This window comes from Loxodonta africana, chromosome 18 (genome assembly GCF_030014295.1).
Source record: "Loxodonta africana isolate mLoxAfr1 chromosome 18, mLoxAfr1.hap2, whole genome shotgun sequence".
NCBI lineage: Eukaryota > Metazoa > Chordata > Mammalia > Proboscidea > Elephantidae > Loxodonta > Loxodonta africana.
In genome coordinates, this window is record NC_087359.1 from 25,147,774 (window position 1) to 25,162,232 (window position 14,459).

The 14,459-nt window shown below is 41.0% G+C and overlaps 1 protein-coding gene across 12 annotated transcripts in view; it reads right to left on the reverse strand.

Moving 5' to 3' along the window:
- Positions 1–718: 718 nt before the first annotated feature.
- The window catches only part of CEP112 (centrosomal protein 112), a 462,579-nt gene continuing 448,838 nt past the window's right edge, over positions 719–14,459 (reverse strand). For 3 of the 12 annotated variants that reach the window (XM_064270861.1, XM_064270866.1, XM_064270862.1), the window contains 3 exons: positions 6,264–6,365; positions 3,082–3,146; positions 733–1,601 (listed from right to left, as the gene is read on the reverse strand). In XM_064270861.1, coding sequence (XP_064126931.1) covers positions 1,598–1,601; positions 3,082–3,146; positions 6,264–6,365 — 171 coding nt within the window. In that variant the 3' untranslated portion in view covers positions 733–1,597. Of the gene's footprint in view, positions 1,602–3,081; positions 3,147–4,817; positions 5,032–6,263; positions 6,366–14,459 lie in introns of those variants that run through there. The other 9 variants (XM_064270863.1, XM_064270864.1, XM_023556970.2 and 6 more) reach the window with 6 other exon arrangements.

A 14,459-nucleotide genomic window follows, 5' to 3' on the forward strand; every position in this document is an offset into this window, starting at 1 on the left:
TCCGAGCACTATATTACAGTCTGAGAACCAATGGTCCTCAACTGTTAGGTGGTTTTAATGGCATCTGCTATGATTTTGCTTTTTCCTGATTCTTTTTAAAGCTACTGCTATAATTTATTGTATATTTAAGAAAAACCTGATCTTCCAAGAAAGACAGAGGCTTATATTCCCGGCAGAGATGTGAGGATGAGGGTCTGAACATTTACCGGGCACAATGAGAAGACTGAGGGCAAGAAGGGGACGCCTCCTAGTGATGGCCGGCCTCAAAGCGGTATTTATGCTGATCCTAGTCCTGGCTTTGGAAGTGGCCGTAAAACCTGTTACTTCCTTATCATCTCCCTGTCTCAGTTACAGGACAAAAAAGGGCAATTCACCCTTGGGCAGCAAACAACAGACATAGGCGTGGGAAAGAGAAAAAATTTCTGGAAAAGTGTAAATAAACTTTCTACCCTTGCCCTTTTACAGTAAGCCAGATGATTGCAGCCCTTCCCGAGGGCCAGATTTTTCAAGAGTGTCTCAAAGGGCCCATGGCACGCACCACAATGCAGTCAAAGAATTTGGAGCATCAGTTGTTTCCTGTTTGCTGGTCCTTTTTACTGCAATTCCAAATTTCCTTGGCAAATCAGGGTTGACCAATCAGCATAAATCTACTTATCAGTATCCAGATCCAACCATCCATTCACGGCAACAACGCCATATTCTCTTGACTAGGAGGCACCCTCTTGAAAATGGGACAGATTGCAGCATATTCTAAAATCACTCGCCAACGTGTTGAGTGTCCTCTTAACACACCACTACATTTTTAGGTTTCCTTAAGGAGTATACATTGATATTACAATTAAAATAACCACATAAAAGGAGAGACCAAGAAGAAACAAAGCTGCTACATACATTTCTTATATTATGCTGCCTCTGGAGTCCCAAGGCTCTGACTGGAGACCAACAAGACAAGAACTTGGACTGACAGCAGATGGCCCAGTGATTTTATTCTAAACACCAGCTCCATGCACTAAATATGGATTTAATCTTTGACATGACATAGGTATTTTTTCCCCATAATACAATTTGAGATTGACAGTATTTTCTAGGGAAAAATACCACGTAAATGTCACACTTATTTTAAGAAATGAGGTGCAATAAAAAGTAGAAATGATATTGATAAGTACAAAATAATTTTTTAATATATGAACATGAAAACAATGTAAACACATTAAAATTTTTTGATATGATACTACAAGCGTGATTTTTTGATCATATGCAACTGGTAAAAATCTATGCAAAAGCATTAACAAGGCAGATCATAGGAAATCACTTCTCTTCCCAACATAAGCAATACTCAGCACACACACCAATGCACACAAATATGGAAATCAGAAATAAAGGGATGTTAAAAAAAATAACTTAGGCAGACACAAATAAAACCACCCCACTAGTGTGTGAATGATGCATGTTTTTATGATCTTCATTACATACTTTTAAGTCTTAAAAAATGCCACTGATCTCACAGTTAACTTTACAATATCCAAATCTTCAAACCTGCTGGAAGACGTCCACAGTGCAGCCCCGGCGATTGCATCCACGGCTATCTCTTGTGTAGTTACCTGAAAGCCAAAAATCTCAGTTATCACTTCCTCTAGGTTTAATAGGTCTGCCAGTTATAAAAATATGTTCCAATTCTGGACAAGTATCCAGGAATTGGAAAAGGAGCCTTGGTGGCACTGTGGTTAAAGCACTTGGCTAATAACCAAAAGGTCGGCAGTTTGAACTCACCACCTACTTACTCTATTGGGAAAATGATGTGGTGATCTGCTTCTGGAAAGATTCCAAAATCAAACCAAACCCATTGCCACCAAGTTGATTCTGACTCATTGTGACTCCACGGGACTGAGTAGAGCTGCCCTACTGAGTTTCCAAGGCTGTAAATCTTTATGGAAGCAGACTGTCACATCTTTCTCCCGCAGAGAGGTTCACTGGCTCAAACCGCTGACCTTTCAGTTAGCAGCTGAGTGCTTCACCACTGCAACACCAGGGCTCCTTCTGTAAAGATTACAGCCTTGGAAACCCTATGGAACAGTTCTACTCTGTCCTATAGGGTTGCTATGAGTTGGAATCAACTTGATGGCAATGGTTTTTTTTTTCGGATATCCAGGAATTGGGTAGAGGTTGAAAAGCATATTTTTCAACATTTTTGTCCTGGTGGTGCACTGGTTAAGCATTGATCTGCTAACCTAAAGGTCTGTGGTTTGAACCCACCAAGTGCACTTCGGGAGAAGGATGTGACAGTCTGCTTCCATAAAGATTACAGCCTTGGAAACTCTATGGGGCAATTCTACTCCATCCTATAGGTTCACTATGAGTTGGAATCGGCTTGATGGCAATGGGTTTTGTTTTCTGGGTTTTATGTCCACAAGGGATCAAATCATATCGACGACTAGCAAACGGAATCTTTTGAAAAGTGAGAGCATTCACGAGCTCTTTACTTTTAGTTCAACGCACAATAACTGGTTCGGTCTTTCACCCACTAAAAGGAAGTTGTGTGACTGAATTACCCAACTTGGCTGCTCTCAAGCACTAGGTAAACACCATCGACGTCGGTGATGTCACTGGGAACCTTGGACTAGAAAGGTCTTGTGCATCCTGGAGAAGGACACCACAGGAGCAAAGTTGCTGTGAGTGCTGCGACCTAACTGAGCCATTCATCTCTTCTGGTTTAGAGAACAGACCTCCTGGGAGACAGGCTTTTAATATTAAGATGTGCATCATCTCAATATCTTAAAGGAAAACAGTGTCTCCTCAGACAACCTGTCACTGTGACTCCTGCAGGGAGGCCTGGCCTGGCCATTCACCTGAAATTCTCTCATCTCAGCCCTGATGGAGCTGACCAAGCAGTGCTGGGACTGAAAGAGGCGGGTGCCTTCTCGAAGACAGGCTATTTACCGAAAATCAGTCTGTTTTATACTTAATAGCCGAAATTGCTATTATGTCTAAGTATTTTCATAAAGACTTAAACTCCAAACCAGGAGACTCATGGGGGCAAACAACACAAATGGATCAGAAGGTGTTCCCGACCATAAGCTGTACCTTCTGCTTTGGTATGCGGTCAGCTCTTCTTGAAGGATGGATGCTCTCTTCTGCAGAAAGTTCACCTAGAAAAGACACTTTGTATGAGAAGAGACAAAGGTGGTCTAAATGTTAAGATTGGCAATTCATATGGAGAGGTTTTATTTAAATTCAGACAATCCCCTAGATAAGACTCAGAGGATTTGTTGAATGTCAATGTTGTGTTTTGTACATTTGATCATGTCCCATCCCTACTGAACAATCCATCAGAGACTACAGAATAAAGTTCAAATGCCTTGTTACACACTTGTTTTGCTCTAGCCCCAGCCTATCTTTGCAGCTCTGTCTCTTGTCACCCTCTTCCCACCATTGCCACCTGTACACCATGTCTTTCACACCTCTGCTGGAATGCTGGGCTAGCTAATTCCCATTCATCTTCCATGATCCAGTCCAAATGCAACCTCTTCAAACCTCTTCCATCTGCAACTCTGCCCCACCTACTCATCCCCTCCTACCCCTGGCAGAGCCAGTGGCTCCCTCTTCTGTCTTCCTGGACTCTATTTAATCAGCACCTCCTACACTGCCTCGTGGTGATTTGTCTGTATCTGTCTCCACCAAACCTGAAAGCTCTTCTGGGGCAGGGATGATGTTTATTCGTCTTTGAATCCCCCGTGCCTTTTACAGGGCTGGGCATGTAGCGGATATACATTAGCTGTTTAATGAATGAATGAGCAAATGAAAAAGAAAATTACTGCTTTCTGGAAACCTCAATCCATCCTGAAGATTTCCTGAGGTTGGAGAGACAATGCTTTGTAGTGGAAACAGCCTGAGCTTTGTCTGGAGTCAGGTCAACCTGGGTTCCATTCTGGCTTGGTTTTTATGGCTCTAGGGAAGTCACTTAAGCTCTTGATGCCTCATCTGTGAAATGGGGTTAATGACAGCTGCCTCCCAAGGTTATGAGGAAGATGGGAAATGGCTGATGTAAACTATCTACTGCAGCGCTCATAGCAGGTGTTCCCACTCTTGGGGGGAGTGGGGGTGGGATGACTAAGAAACTAGGTTTCGTAGCATAGTCTCCTAAATCGGACCTTTACAATGTGGTTTGATTATTTTGAAGTGTAAATGTCTATAATATTAAAGATACATATACCCATTACCTGTTGCCATCGAGTTGATTCTGACTCAGAGCAACCCTATAGGATGGAGTAGGACTGCCCCATAGGGTTTCCAAGGAGCAGCTGGTGGACTTGAACTGCTAACCTTTTGGTAGCAGCCAGAGCTATTAACCACTGCACCACCAGGGCTCCGTTATACCTATATCAGTCATAAATTCAAAAGCACCTTACACAACCAAAGGAAAACGGTTTTTGGAGAACTCATACTATAGCTTAATGCAATCAAGAGTCAGTGGCATTTGATCATTTCGGAATTGTTTACTCTTGCCTCTTAGGGCTGAACTGAAACCATGGCAACGGCTGATCCTGAAACATAGTTATGCAAGAGAGTACAGCTGGCAGAATATAAAATGTGCTTAAAAGGGAAGAAAGCACACTCCTTCTAACTGGGTGCCTATCAAAGCGGTCCCCTTGGGTTTGCTTATTTGTAATATCACCCTGGTCTTCATTTTATCCAATTGCTCCAATGACCTAGGGGACAATTAATAGTTTGGACAGATGCAAGGATTACACTGCTCCAAATTCCCTCCCCCACCAGGCTTTGGAGCAGGAATTCCAGCAATTTTCAAAAAACACAGGCACCTGTGCTTTCCAACTAAATTTGCTCCCTGTATGGCCTGGCCTGCTCCATGCAGCTGCCAGCGCTGAGGCCCTCATGCAGCCGGCAGCACTCTCTTTCTGGGTCAACATCCAGTTTTAGGAGGCTGAAGTGGCTTTTATTACAGTGAAATGATATGAATGATAACAGAAGCCCTGCAGGTGGATATCAGATTTCTTTTCTTTTTTTTTTCTTCCCCTAAAAAAAAAAAAAAAAAAAATTCTCTTAAAGGTGCCAGGTTGTACAAAGTTGACCCTCTGGAAACTTTCCTACAAAGTTAATGCGTAAACCACATCTAGAGGAGAGATTTTCATGTAAACAAAGATGACTTAACCCTTTTTTTGTTAACGTGCTCCAGTGCTTATTTTTTTTTTCTGGCATGGGACAGCAGGGCAAAGCTTCTTACGGTAACAATGGTAACATAAAGCTTGATATAATAACATTTCATTTTCAGATAGGAGTCTTTTTATTGAGAGGGATATAAAAGGAAGAGCTAAATTTTGCTCTGCATTTTGTCTTACTTATCACAATTAATGTGAATACCATCAAAATGGATCATTTATTTTATTTTTGTGAATATATTTATTGAGCATCTACTATGTGCTGGGTGCTATTCTTGGCATGGGAAGTAAAGAAATCCTTTCCCTTGCAAAGCTTTGCGAGAAAAAAGTATGATTTAAATTTCTAAGTATATTAGACACGAGAATAAGTGGGCTCCTTCTCATGCCTGAGTTAAAAAACAGCTTAGGCCAGAAATACATAAAACATTCAAATAATACTGACGTATATGGAGAAAATGCATATTGGAATTTTAAAATAAGCATCCAAATTTAAAGCAGTTTCATTTCTCACATTCCATTTTCTGAACTATGCCAAGAACTATAGATTTCATCAAAAAATATTTAATCTAATTGTTTGAATACCTTGTCATTATTTCTTCCTGGAACTTAAAATGTCTTACTACTGTAAACAACCACATAAAATACACCAGAGTCAAATGTTTCTAACTGAACTGCGTTTTCATGTTCTCAGCGCTCTAGTATAGTGAGGAATTAGCAGTGTGCTATGTGGTGGTATTTTGGGCCTGGTACCAAGAAGAAAAGGGTGAGGCTGTATTGGAAGGTGGACTGTAAATGGTATAAAAGTTATCATAACTGAATGTTTCAATTTCCAGGTGCTTTAAAGGTAATACTATGGCTACGATGAACTCTCAAACTAGTGAGAAAAAAAATGCTGCGAGAAGAAACAATTCATTCTGGGTGGTAGGTTATGTTATGACATCACACTGATAGGGATGGACTCAACGGCAATTGGTTTTGGGGTTTTGATTGTATTGGCATTCAACTCAGGCTCAAATGTACTTGCAAGTTTCCTTTCGGGACACGGACGTCATCTGAATACTTGGCAAATGTTTTGATTCCAGTAATTACCTGAGATTTTAGGGAGGAAATGGTGTCTTCGAGTTCTTGTCTTAGAGAAGCTGGCATCAACCCTTTGAATTTTGTTTCATATTCTTGGCGTATGTAAGTTATCTAAAATGGAAAAAAAGAAATGAAAGCTTATCCTTTATACCATGGAAATGACTGCTTGAATTAAGAAATTCCAGAATATCTACTCATCACAAAGATGAGTTTGTTACATGTGGTCAGAAACCCATCAATCAAGATGAAATAAAAGAAAAAAGCTACGAACTGAAAAGTTCCCCAGCCTGGCCTTGTGCTTCTAGGAGAGATTCCCTGTGACAACACTTCACTCCTTTAAAGTCCTGTTAGCACAATTTCCAGTATCTGAGAAATAAGTAAAATACACAGTCTCTCTTTTCCACTCATGATGTCTATCACTCTGCTAACCCTCTTCTGATGAGGATGTGATCCATGACCATACTAAACTGTGATTTGAGGACAATTCGTGGCATGTCTTTGGTTTGATTAAAGCACTCCCCCAAAATGGCTAGATACCCTGGGGTGTTTGATATAACCCATACGATTATGAAGATAAGAATGAACAAGAATCTGCACAGCTGTGTCTCCAAGCCTCCTCAACCCCAAACCCAACAAAGGTAGATGAGAGTGCCCTACTCCCAGCGAGCTTTCCTGGCTCATGGGTTTCCCGGTGCCTTCAGAATATAATCAGGCCTGTGCTCAGCTAACTGATGGTCACTGAGCTTATTAAAGGAAAGGGTGATGGCTCACCCCATTCGTGTCTCTAGAAGCTAAATGTAGAAGTTAGTGAGGAAAGTGGAAGAAAAATCTTTGGAAAGCTGTGCCTGAGAGGAATGCAGATGTGCACGAGTGTGGGTATGGGTGTGAGTGTGTATGTTTGGTGTCTTTCTCCAGCTATGTTTATGCAGTCTTCTTCCTAATCTGAGATGTGATGGGATTAGTTATTTTCAAAATCTGTTGCATGTGTTGTAGGTGGCTTAACTGAATATTAAAGCTGAATTGCTGTGTATCTCATAAATGATTCATTGATACACCTGGAAATAGGGTACTATACTATGCAAATGTGTGCACCTGAGTTAGTGACACAAGTCCCTGGATTTATGGAATAAAATTTCAAATTATTAGCCTATAAGTCCCAACTTTTTAAAAAATAATTAATTGAATTAAGGAAGAAATGTGTTCTAAGAATATAATTCATTATCTACTAAAATCCCATGCCAACTGTTCTAGAATATAATTTTTTAATTCTTTGCAAAGGATTTTTTTAAAGCTATTCTGTAGCTTTTTGAGGAGCCCTGGTGGTGCAGTGGTTAAGTGACTGGCTAATCAAAAGGCTGGAGGTTCAAACCCACCAGCTGTTCTGCAGAAGAAAAGCACGGCAATCTGCTTCCATAAAGATTTACAGACTTGGAAACCCTATGTGGCAGTTCTGCTCTGTCCTATAGGGTAGCTATGAGTTGGAACTGACTGGACGCAGTGGATTTGGTTTTGTTTTTGGTATGGTCTTTTGATTTACATCTAAAAGCAAAAAGGAAATAATGAAAAATGATCTCTCCAACTCACACAAAGTTAAAGGCTGTTCTGGCTTGGGTACTTCTGGAAAGGAGTTTCTAGAACTCTTATGGCTCATTTCCATCCCACCTCTCCACTGCCACTGCATTTAAAAAGCACTGTGCATAGCTGTACGCTCTTCTAGATTTCTCAATCACTGCACAACAAATAGACATAAGCGGCCCTCTCTCCGCCATGGTTACTATTCTTTCCACGTTCCTTCATCTTCAGCAGAGTAAATTAGGAAGCTCCAGGACACCATGACAAATAATAACACTTTTGTAATGTACTAAGACCCCTGTAAACTGAGTGGAAATGGTATCCATGTGTTATGGATTGAATTGTGTCCCTCAAAATTGTGTGTCAACTTGGCTAGGCCATGATTCCCAGTATTGTGTGGTTGTCCACCATTTTGTGATCTGATGTGATGATCCTAAAAACCCAAACCCACTGATCCTAAAAACCAAAACCCACTGCCATAGAGTCGATTCCAACTCATAGTCACCCTATAGGATAGAGTAGAACTGCCCCATAGTTTCCAAGGAGTGCCTGGTGGATTCACACTGCCGACCTCTTGGTTAGCAGCCGTAGCACTTAACCACTATGCCACCAGGGTTTCCTGGTGATGATCCTATATGTTATAAATCCTAACCTCTGTGATGTTAATGAGGCAGGATTAGAAGCAGTTATGTTAATGAGGTAGGACTTAATCTACAGGATTAGGCTGTATTTTGAGTTAATCTCTTTCCAGATTTAAAAGAGAGGATAGAGCAGAGAGAAGCGGGACCTCATTACTACCAAGTAAGAAGAGCCAGGAGCAAAGCACATCCTTTGGACCTGGGATCCCTGTGCTGAGAAGCTCTAGAACAGGGAAGGCTGATGACAGGACCAGAGCTGACAGAGAGAGCAAGCCTTCCCCTGGAGCTGGTGTCCTTGAATTCAGACTTCTACCCTCCTAAACTGTGACAGAATACATTTCTGTTTGTTAAAGCCATCCACTTGTGGTATTTCTGTCATAGCAGCACTAGATAGCTAAGATACAATGTGACCAAAGTGAAGGCTTCCGCCAAGGTGGTGGTGGAGGACTAGGTAGATAGCTGTGTTCTGCTCCATGGCCACAGAATACCTGCCTTTCTCCTGTGACTCTGCGGAAAAAGATCTGGCAATCTTCTCCCGTAAAGATTGCAGCCTGGGAAACCCTATGGGCAGGAACGGAAATCCCAATAAGCAAGGTAAGCACTACAGATTAGCAAGTAAGCCCAAGTAAGCCCATGTGTATCTTTCCTTACTGGGGAATCGGCTCCTTCCTGTGGGGCAGTTCTGCTCTATCACATGGCGTTGCTGAGTCGGAATCAACTTGACAGCACACAACAACGACAATATTAATTCACAAAGTCCAACCAAGCACTTTGGGATCAGTTCAGCAGAGGCCAAAAAAAAAAAAGGAACAAGAATTCTGCTACTGTCCTAAATATGTCTCCAAATCTCTCCATTGCCACTAGCCTTTTTGATCCAAAATACCCTCATCTTGCCCTGCAACACTGGTATGTTGGTTTTGTTTTTCAAATCAAACTTTTTTTTTTTGCTTAACCTTTAAAATCAAAACCCAGATCCTTTATGTGGCCAAGAAGGTCCTGCAGAGTCCAGCCCCTAGCTACCTGACAAGAATTTCCCCTTGCTTTCAAACACCAGACACCTTTAAATTCATTCACCAAATGCCCCAAGCTTTCTTTCCCAGCAGGGGCTTTGCAGGTACTGAAATACCTTCCCAATAATGCCCTTCCCCCCTCCACCGCCCCCTGGCAATTCCTGTGCCGGGTTAAGGCCTATCCATCTTTCAGTTTCCAGCTAACCCATTCCTAACTCAGGGCGGACCTTCAGCTGCCAGGCATCTGCACTGCTGTGCTGAGCACTGACTACCAATGTTTCCGTGCCACAGACGTCCTTGGTCAGGTTCCTCTGTTACATACTCCACCACACCGTGTGCCTCCTATCAGAGCACATAATGCAGCCTGGAGTTATATTAGGTGGAACCCCATGATATTGCCGATCTTAAATTATTGTTTTGACCGTAAAATGGCAATTTCATAGGATTCAGCACAATGCATTTATTTGTGAGGTTTCTTGATTAACATCTGTCTCTTCCACTAGACTGTGAGGCAACTGGCTTGTCTTCAACTGTATCTCCAGTGCTTATCCCAGTTCCTGGCCTAGTGAGCACGAATGTAGAATGCGTGGGTGCTGACTTCTACCCGGAGACAAGATTTTCTAGGAAAATTTGCACCCTATTCCAACCCACCTGAGGAACTAATACTTTAGAATCACAGATCCACTCGGACCCACTTTCTTTTGGAATTTCCCTCAATGAGTTGGAGTGGGCCAACATCATTAGGCTTCCTTATCTGTGAATTGTGCCTATAATTTTATTTTCTTATATTGCCCATATCTGGTTTTACTGTCAAGAGTATAACAGCCATGTAGAATGAGGTGGGAAACATTCTCTCTTCTATTTTTCTTGCAAGAGTTTATATAAGATATGGATTTTCTACTCCTTGAAGGCTTGAAAATAAACCCACAAAATTGTCGGGGTCTGGCATACCTTTGAGGATGGAGTGATATATTTGATTATTAATTCAATTTCATGAATGGTTATTAAGTTTTCTGTTCATAACTGAGACATATTTGGTAATTTATCTTTTTCTAGTAAATTGTTCATTTAATTAACATTTTAAAATCTATTAGCAGAAGATTGTTTTTAGTGTGTGTAATTTTATACTTCTTAAACCTTTACCTTATTTATATGCTTCTTTTTGTATCTAATATTGTTTATTTGTGCCATTCTTTTTTTTTTTTTTTCCTGATCAGACTTGATAGATTTTTCTCTCTCTTATTAGGCCTTTTCAATGAAGTAGTTTTTGGTTTTGCCTTCATACTGTTTTCTATTTCCAAAGTCTTTCCTATTCCCTTCCTACTTTAGGTCTACTTTGTTTTAAATCTTCTTGAAGTGAAAGTTAACTCATTTATTTTTTAATTAAAAATATTTTTATTATTGTAAAAATATAGATAACACAATCCTTACCAATTCAACATTTTTTATGTATTCAATTCAGTGAGATCGATGACATCAATCACGTTGTACTACCATCACCAATGTTTTTATTTTTAATTATTCTTATTTTTTTAGTAACTGTGTTTAAGGTTCTAAATTTACTAAAAAAACTACTAAGTATTAATTTATCTGCAGGTACCAACTTTGATCTATAATATTTGCATTGTCATTTAGTTCTAAACATTTGTGATTTTTAACTATAATGAAGCAGCATATGACTGCTGAATTCTGATTTATTTGCTAGTTGACAGATAACACAGTTGATCGCTATAGTGTCTCTGAACCTGTTGAGGCATCTTTTGTGACCTGGTAGGTAATCAAATTTTGAAAATATTCAAGCATGCCTTAAAAGAATGTGCACTTCTACTTGTTGGTAGCAGGTCCTCTGTAAACCTATTAGATAACGTGTTAACTACCTCCCCACCCTGCCTGGACATCTACCAATCAGAAATATACGGCAGAGTTAAGGAAACTTAGCAGCAGCTTCTGCTCGTTGTGGAAGAGTTTACTCAGAATCCCATCCTTCTAGCACCTGGCTTAGCTGAATGCCATAAAGTAACCTGAGTTTGATTTTAGGTAGATTGAGGGGGGTGGGAGAAGTGGGGAAAGAAGGAGAGGTAGCCTTGGGGCATGGTATATACTTTGGGGTCGGGTGGTGGTGAATGATGTGGTGGGCACTGCAAGGGGGGTTTGGTGGCACAGTGGTTAAAGAGCTCAGATGCTAACAGAAAGGTTGGTGGTTCGAACCCATCAGTGGCTCTGCAGGAGAAAAGACCTGGTGATCTGCTCCCATAAAGATTACAGCCTAGAAAACCCTATGGGGCAGTTCTACTTTGTCCTGGGGTCACCATGAGGCAAAATTGACTTGATGGCACACAACAACAACAGAGAGGATCAAAAAGACACTGGGCTTCTGAAGGGTAGTGAAGCACAAGTAAAAAGCACACAGGAGTGGGGCCCAGGAAGCCAGATTTGCTGGGAGTGAGTGGACGTAACACAAACAGAAATGTGGAAGGCATTTCTGAGGGGTGGGCCTATGTGTAGCAGTAAGATCCTGCATGGGCTCTTTAGGGGAGTGAGTACGTAGAACTTCCACGTCTGATGCTGAATTCCAACGTGGTTTGAAAAACCAGAATGAAAGCCATAGTAAAAGATGGCGCAAACACAAATGCTCTAGTGCAGCTGAGAAAAAAAAAGTACCACATTCTTGTACGAAATTTCGTTTTTACTGGGGTTAAGGTATTATGTGTTGCCACAGCAACTGCCCAGAGTGATCCATTTTAAGAAAGGTGCTCTGCAGCAGAGCTGGTGTGCTTTGATTCTAAAATATAAAGTGAAAATGGAAAAATACCCACAATTTTCTTAACAACCTTTGAAATACTCATTTTCCTCTTTCTTCAATATGATTTTATTTTACAGTTCTTTATTCTAACAGTCCTTTCAAACTGAGTATGCAGCTCAAGAAGAGTCCTCCCTTCTCTGTTCATAGGGACCAGTTTCTGTCACAAGGGAGCGAGAGCCTGCTTTCTCATTGGCTGGGGCTTCCTAGGACGTTGGAGGGGCTGAAGCAGCTGCAGACTTCTATGGTCTGAAGGGTAGCATATACCAGTTTCTGGAAAAGGTTGTATTTTCAGGAAGAAGGAGCAGTTTTATTCGGTTCTTGGAGGAAATGGTGGCATCATAATGAAGCGAATGGTACAAACATAGCACTTTAATTAGGTCTGGATGTTCTAAAGCCAGCTCCAAGCAGTTCAAAAGATTCCCTGACACAAAAAGGAAACCAAGGGTCTGATAGGTCTACTCACAAAGATTAACACACATAGGAAAGTTGGGAAACAAGTAAGGTAGTTAAAGGCCAGGAAATTACCTATTAGTTGCCCAAATGTGTTCATGAATTAGACTTATTTTTAATGAGAAGACTGATGTTGTGATGAACATTAAAAATACATGAAAATTTTGGATAATATTTTGCACATAAGCTGCATATTTCATTTCCTGTTGGAGATGAAAATGCTGAAACCATATTAAAGAGCTCCTATTAAAAAAAATGTGGCCTTAGGAGGTACTCAGAATTTCCCAAGATATACATAGTAGACAATTGTAGTTTTTCCCTCCAACGTTCATTCACCAGTCTTCCCCCTCACCTGAGTCCACCCAAGGGTCGGGGGCGGAGAATGGGGCAGGGGTCTAAGTTAATCATTGCATCACATTCCCTGTGCCTTGATTGTTAAGGGCCTGGGTACATGACTCAAATTCAGCTAACCGGAGTCACCAAGAGACAAAGACTCAGATTCTCTATAACTGACTGGACTTCATCTGGGGGCGGGGGGGGGATGTCATTTCTGGAGTTGTCACCACCATCCTTCTGCCACAGAGTAACATCTGGACTGAGAGCAAAGCCAATTCAGAGGAAGCAGAGCTCAGAAATGGAGAGAGAGAAACTGATGCCTTTATTGGGCTGTACCCGAAGTTAGCCCTGTCCTTAGATTTTCAGTCTGGTTTGACTTTTCTGTCACTTTTGACCAAAAGAGACCTAACCAAAACAATGTAGAATATGAAAAACTTGCATTTATGTATGTTGCATCCATTAAACCAGGAGTTAGCAAACTTAAGACTAAGGACCAAATCTGGCCCACTGCCTCTTTCTGTAAATAAAGTTTTATTGGAACACAGCTGTGATCATTTGTTTACACACTGTCTATGGCTGCTTTTGCTTGACAGCAGCAGAGTTGAGTAGTTGCTACATAGACCACTACATAGACCACATGGCCCACAAAGATACATTTGCTGTCTGGTCCTTTACAGAAAAAGTTGGCTGACCCCTGCACTAGACTGTAAGCTCCACAAGGTTGAGACTGGGTTAGTCTCACTGCTGCACCCCCAGCATTTAGCATGAAGCCCAGCATATGGTTTCCAATAAATATTTGCTGAGTGAATGAATGAATCAAAACCTCAGAGCACACAACTGTGTTAAATCAGCCTTTGTCCTAAGATGACAAGATCTTCAGAATGTCTAGAATAAACTAATCACAAAAACCTTTCCCTAAATACAAGGAGCAGATTCTGTCATCATGGTATTGAAGTTCTTAATCAGAACAGGGACTATTAATAAGTAGACCAGCTTCAAAGCTGAGAAAGTTGCAGGCAAACACCAGGGCCTACAGGGCTGCTGAGATCAAAGGGGATCCCAGTGATTCACCAGAAGGAGGGGAGTCTGTTTCATCCACGCCCTGCTCCCTCCTCTACGTTTCTTCCCCTTTACTCACTATCAGACTTTTTATAGAATTGCAATATTAAGTGACTCATGCTTCTTTTTCTTCTGAAATTAAATGCCAGCTCTTTCCCTCTAGAGGATCTATTTTTGGTATCTACTTCTAATGTTTTTTCTTCCTAATAATATCATTCTTAGTATTTTTCTTTACTTAGGTTGATATATATGATGACACACCCTTCCTTCAAAGAAAGGCTAATGCAGGGTTTTTTTTTTTTTAATTCTTTTGGTTGGTGTTGTGAATATACACCAA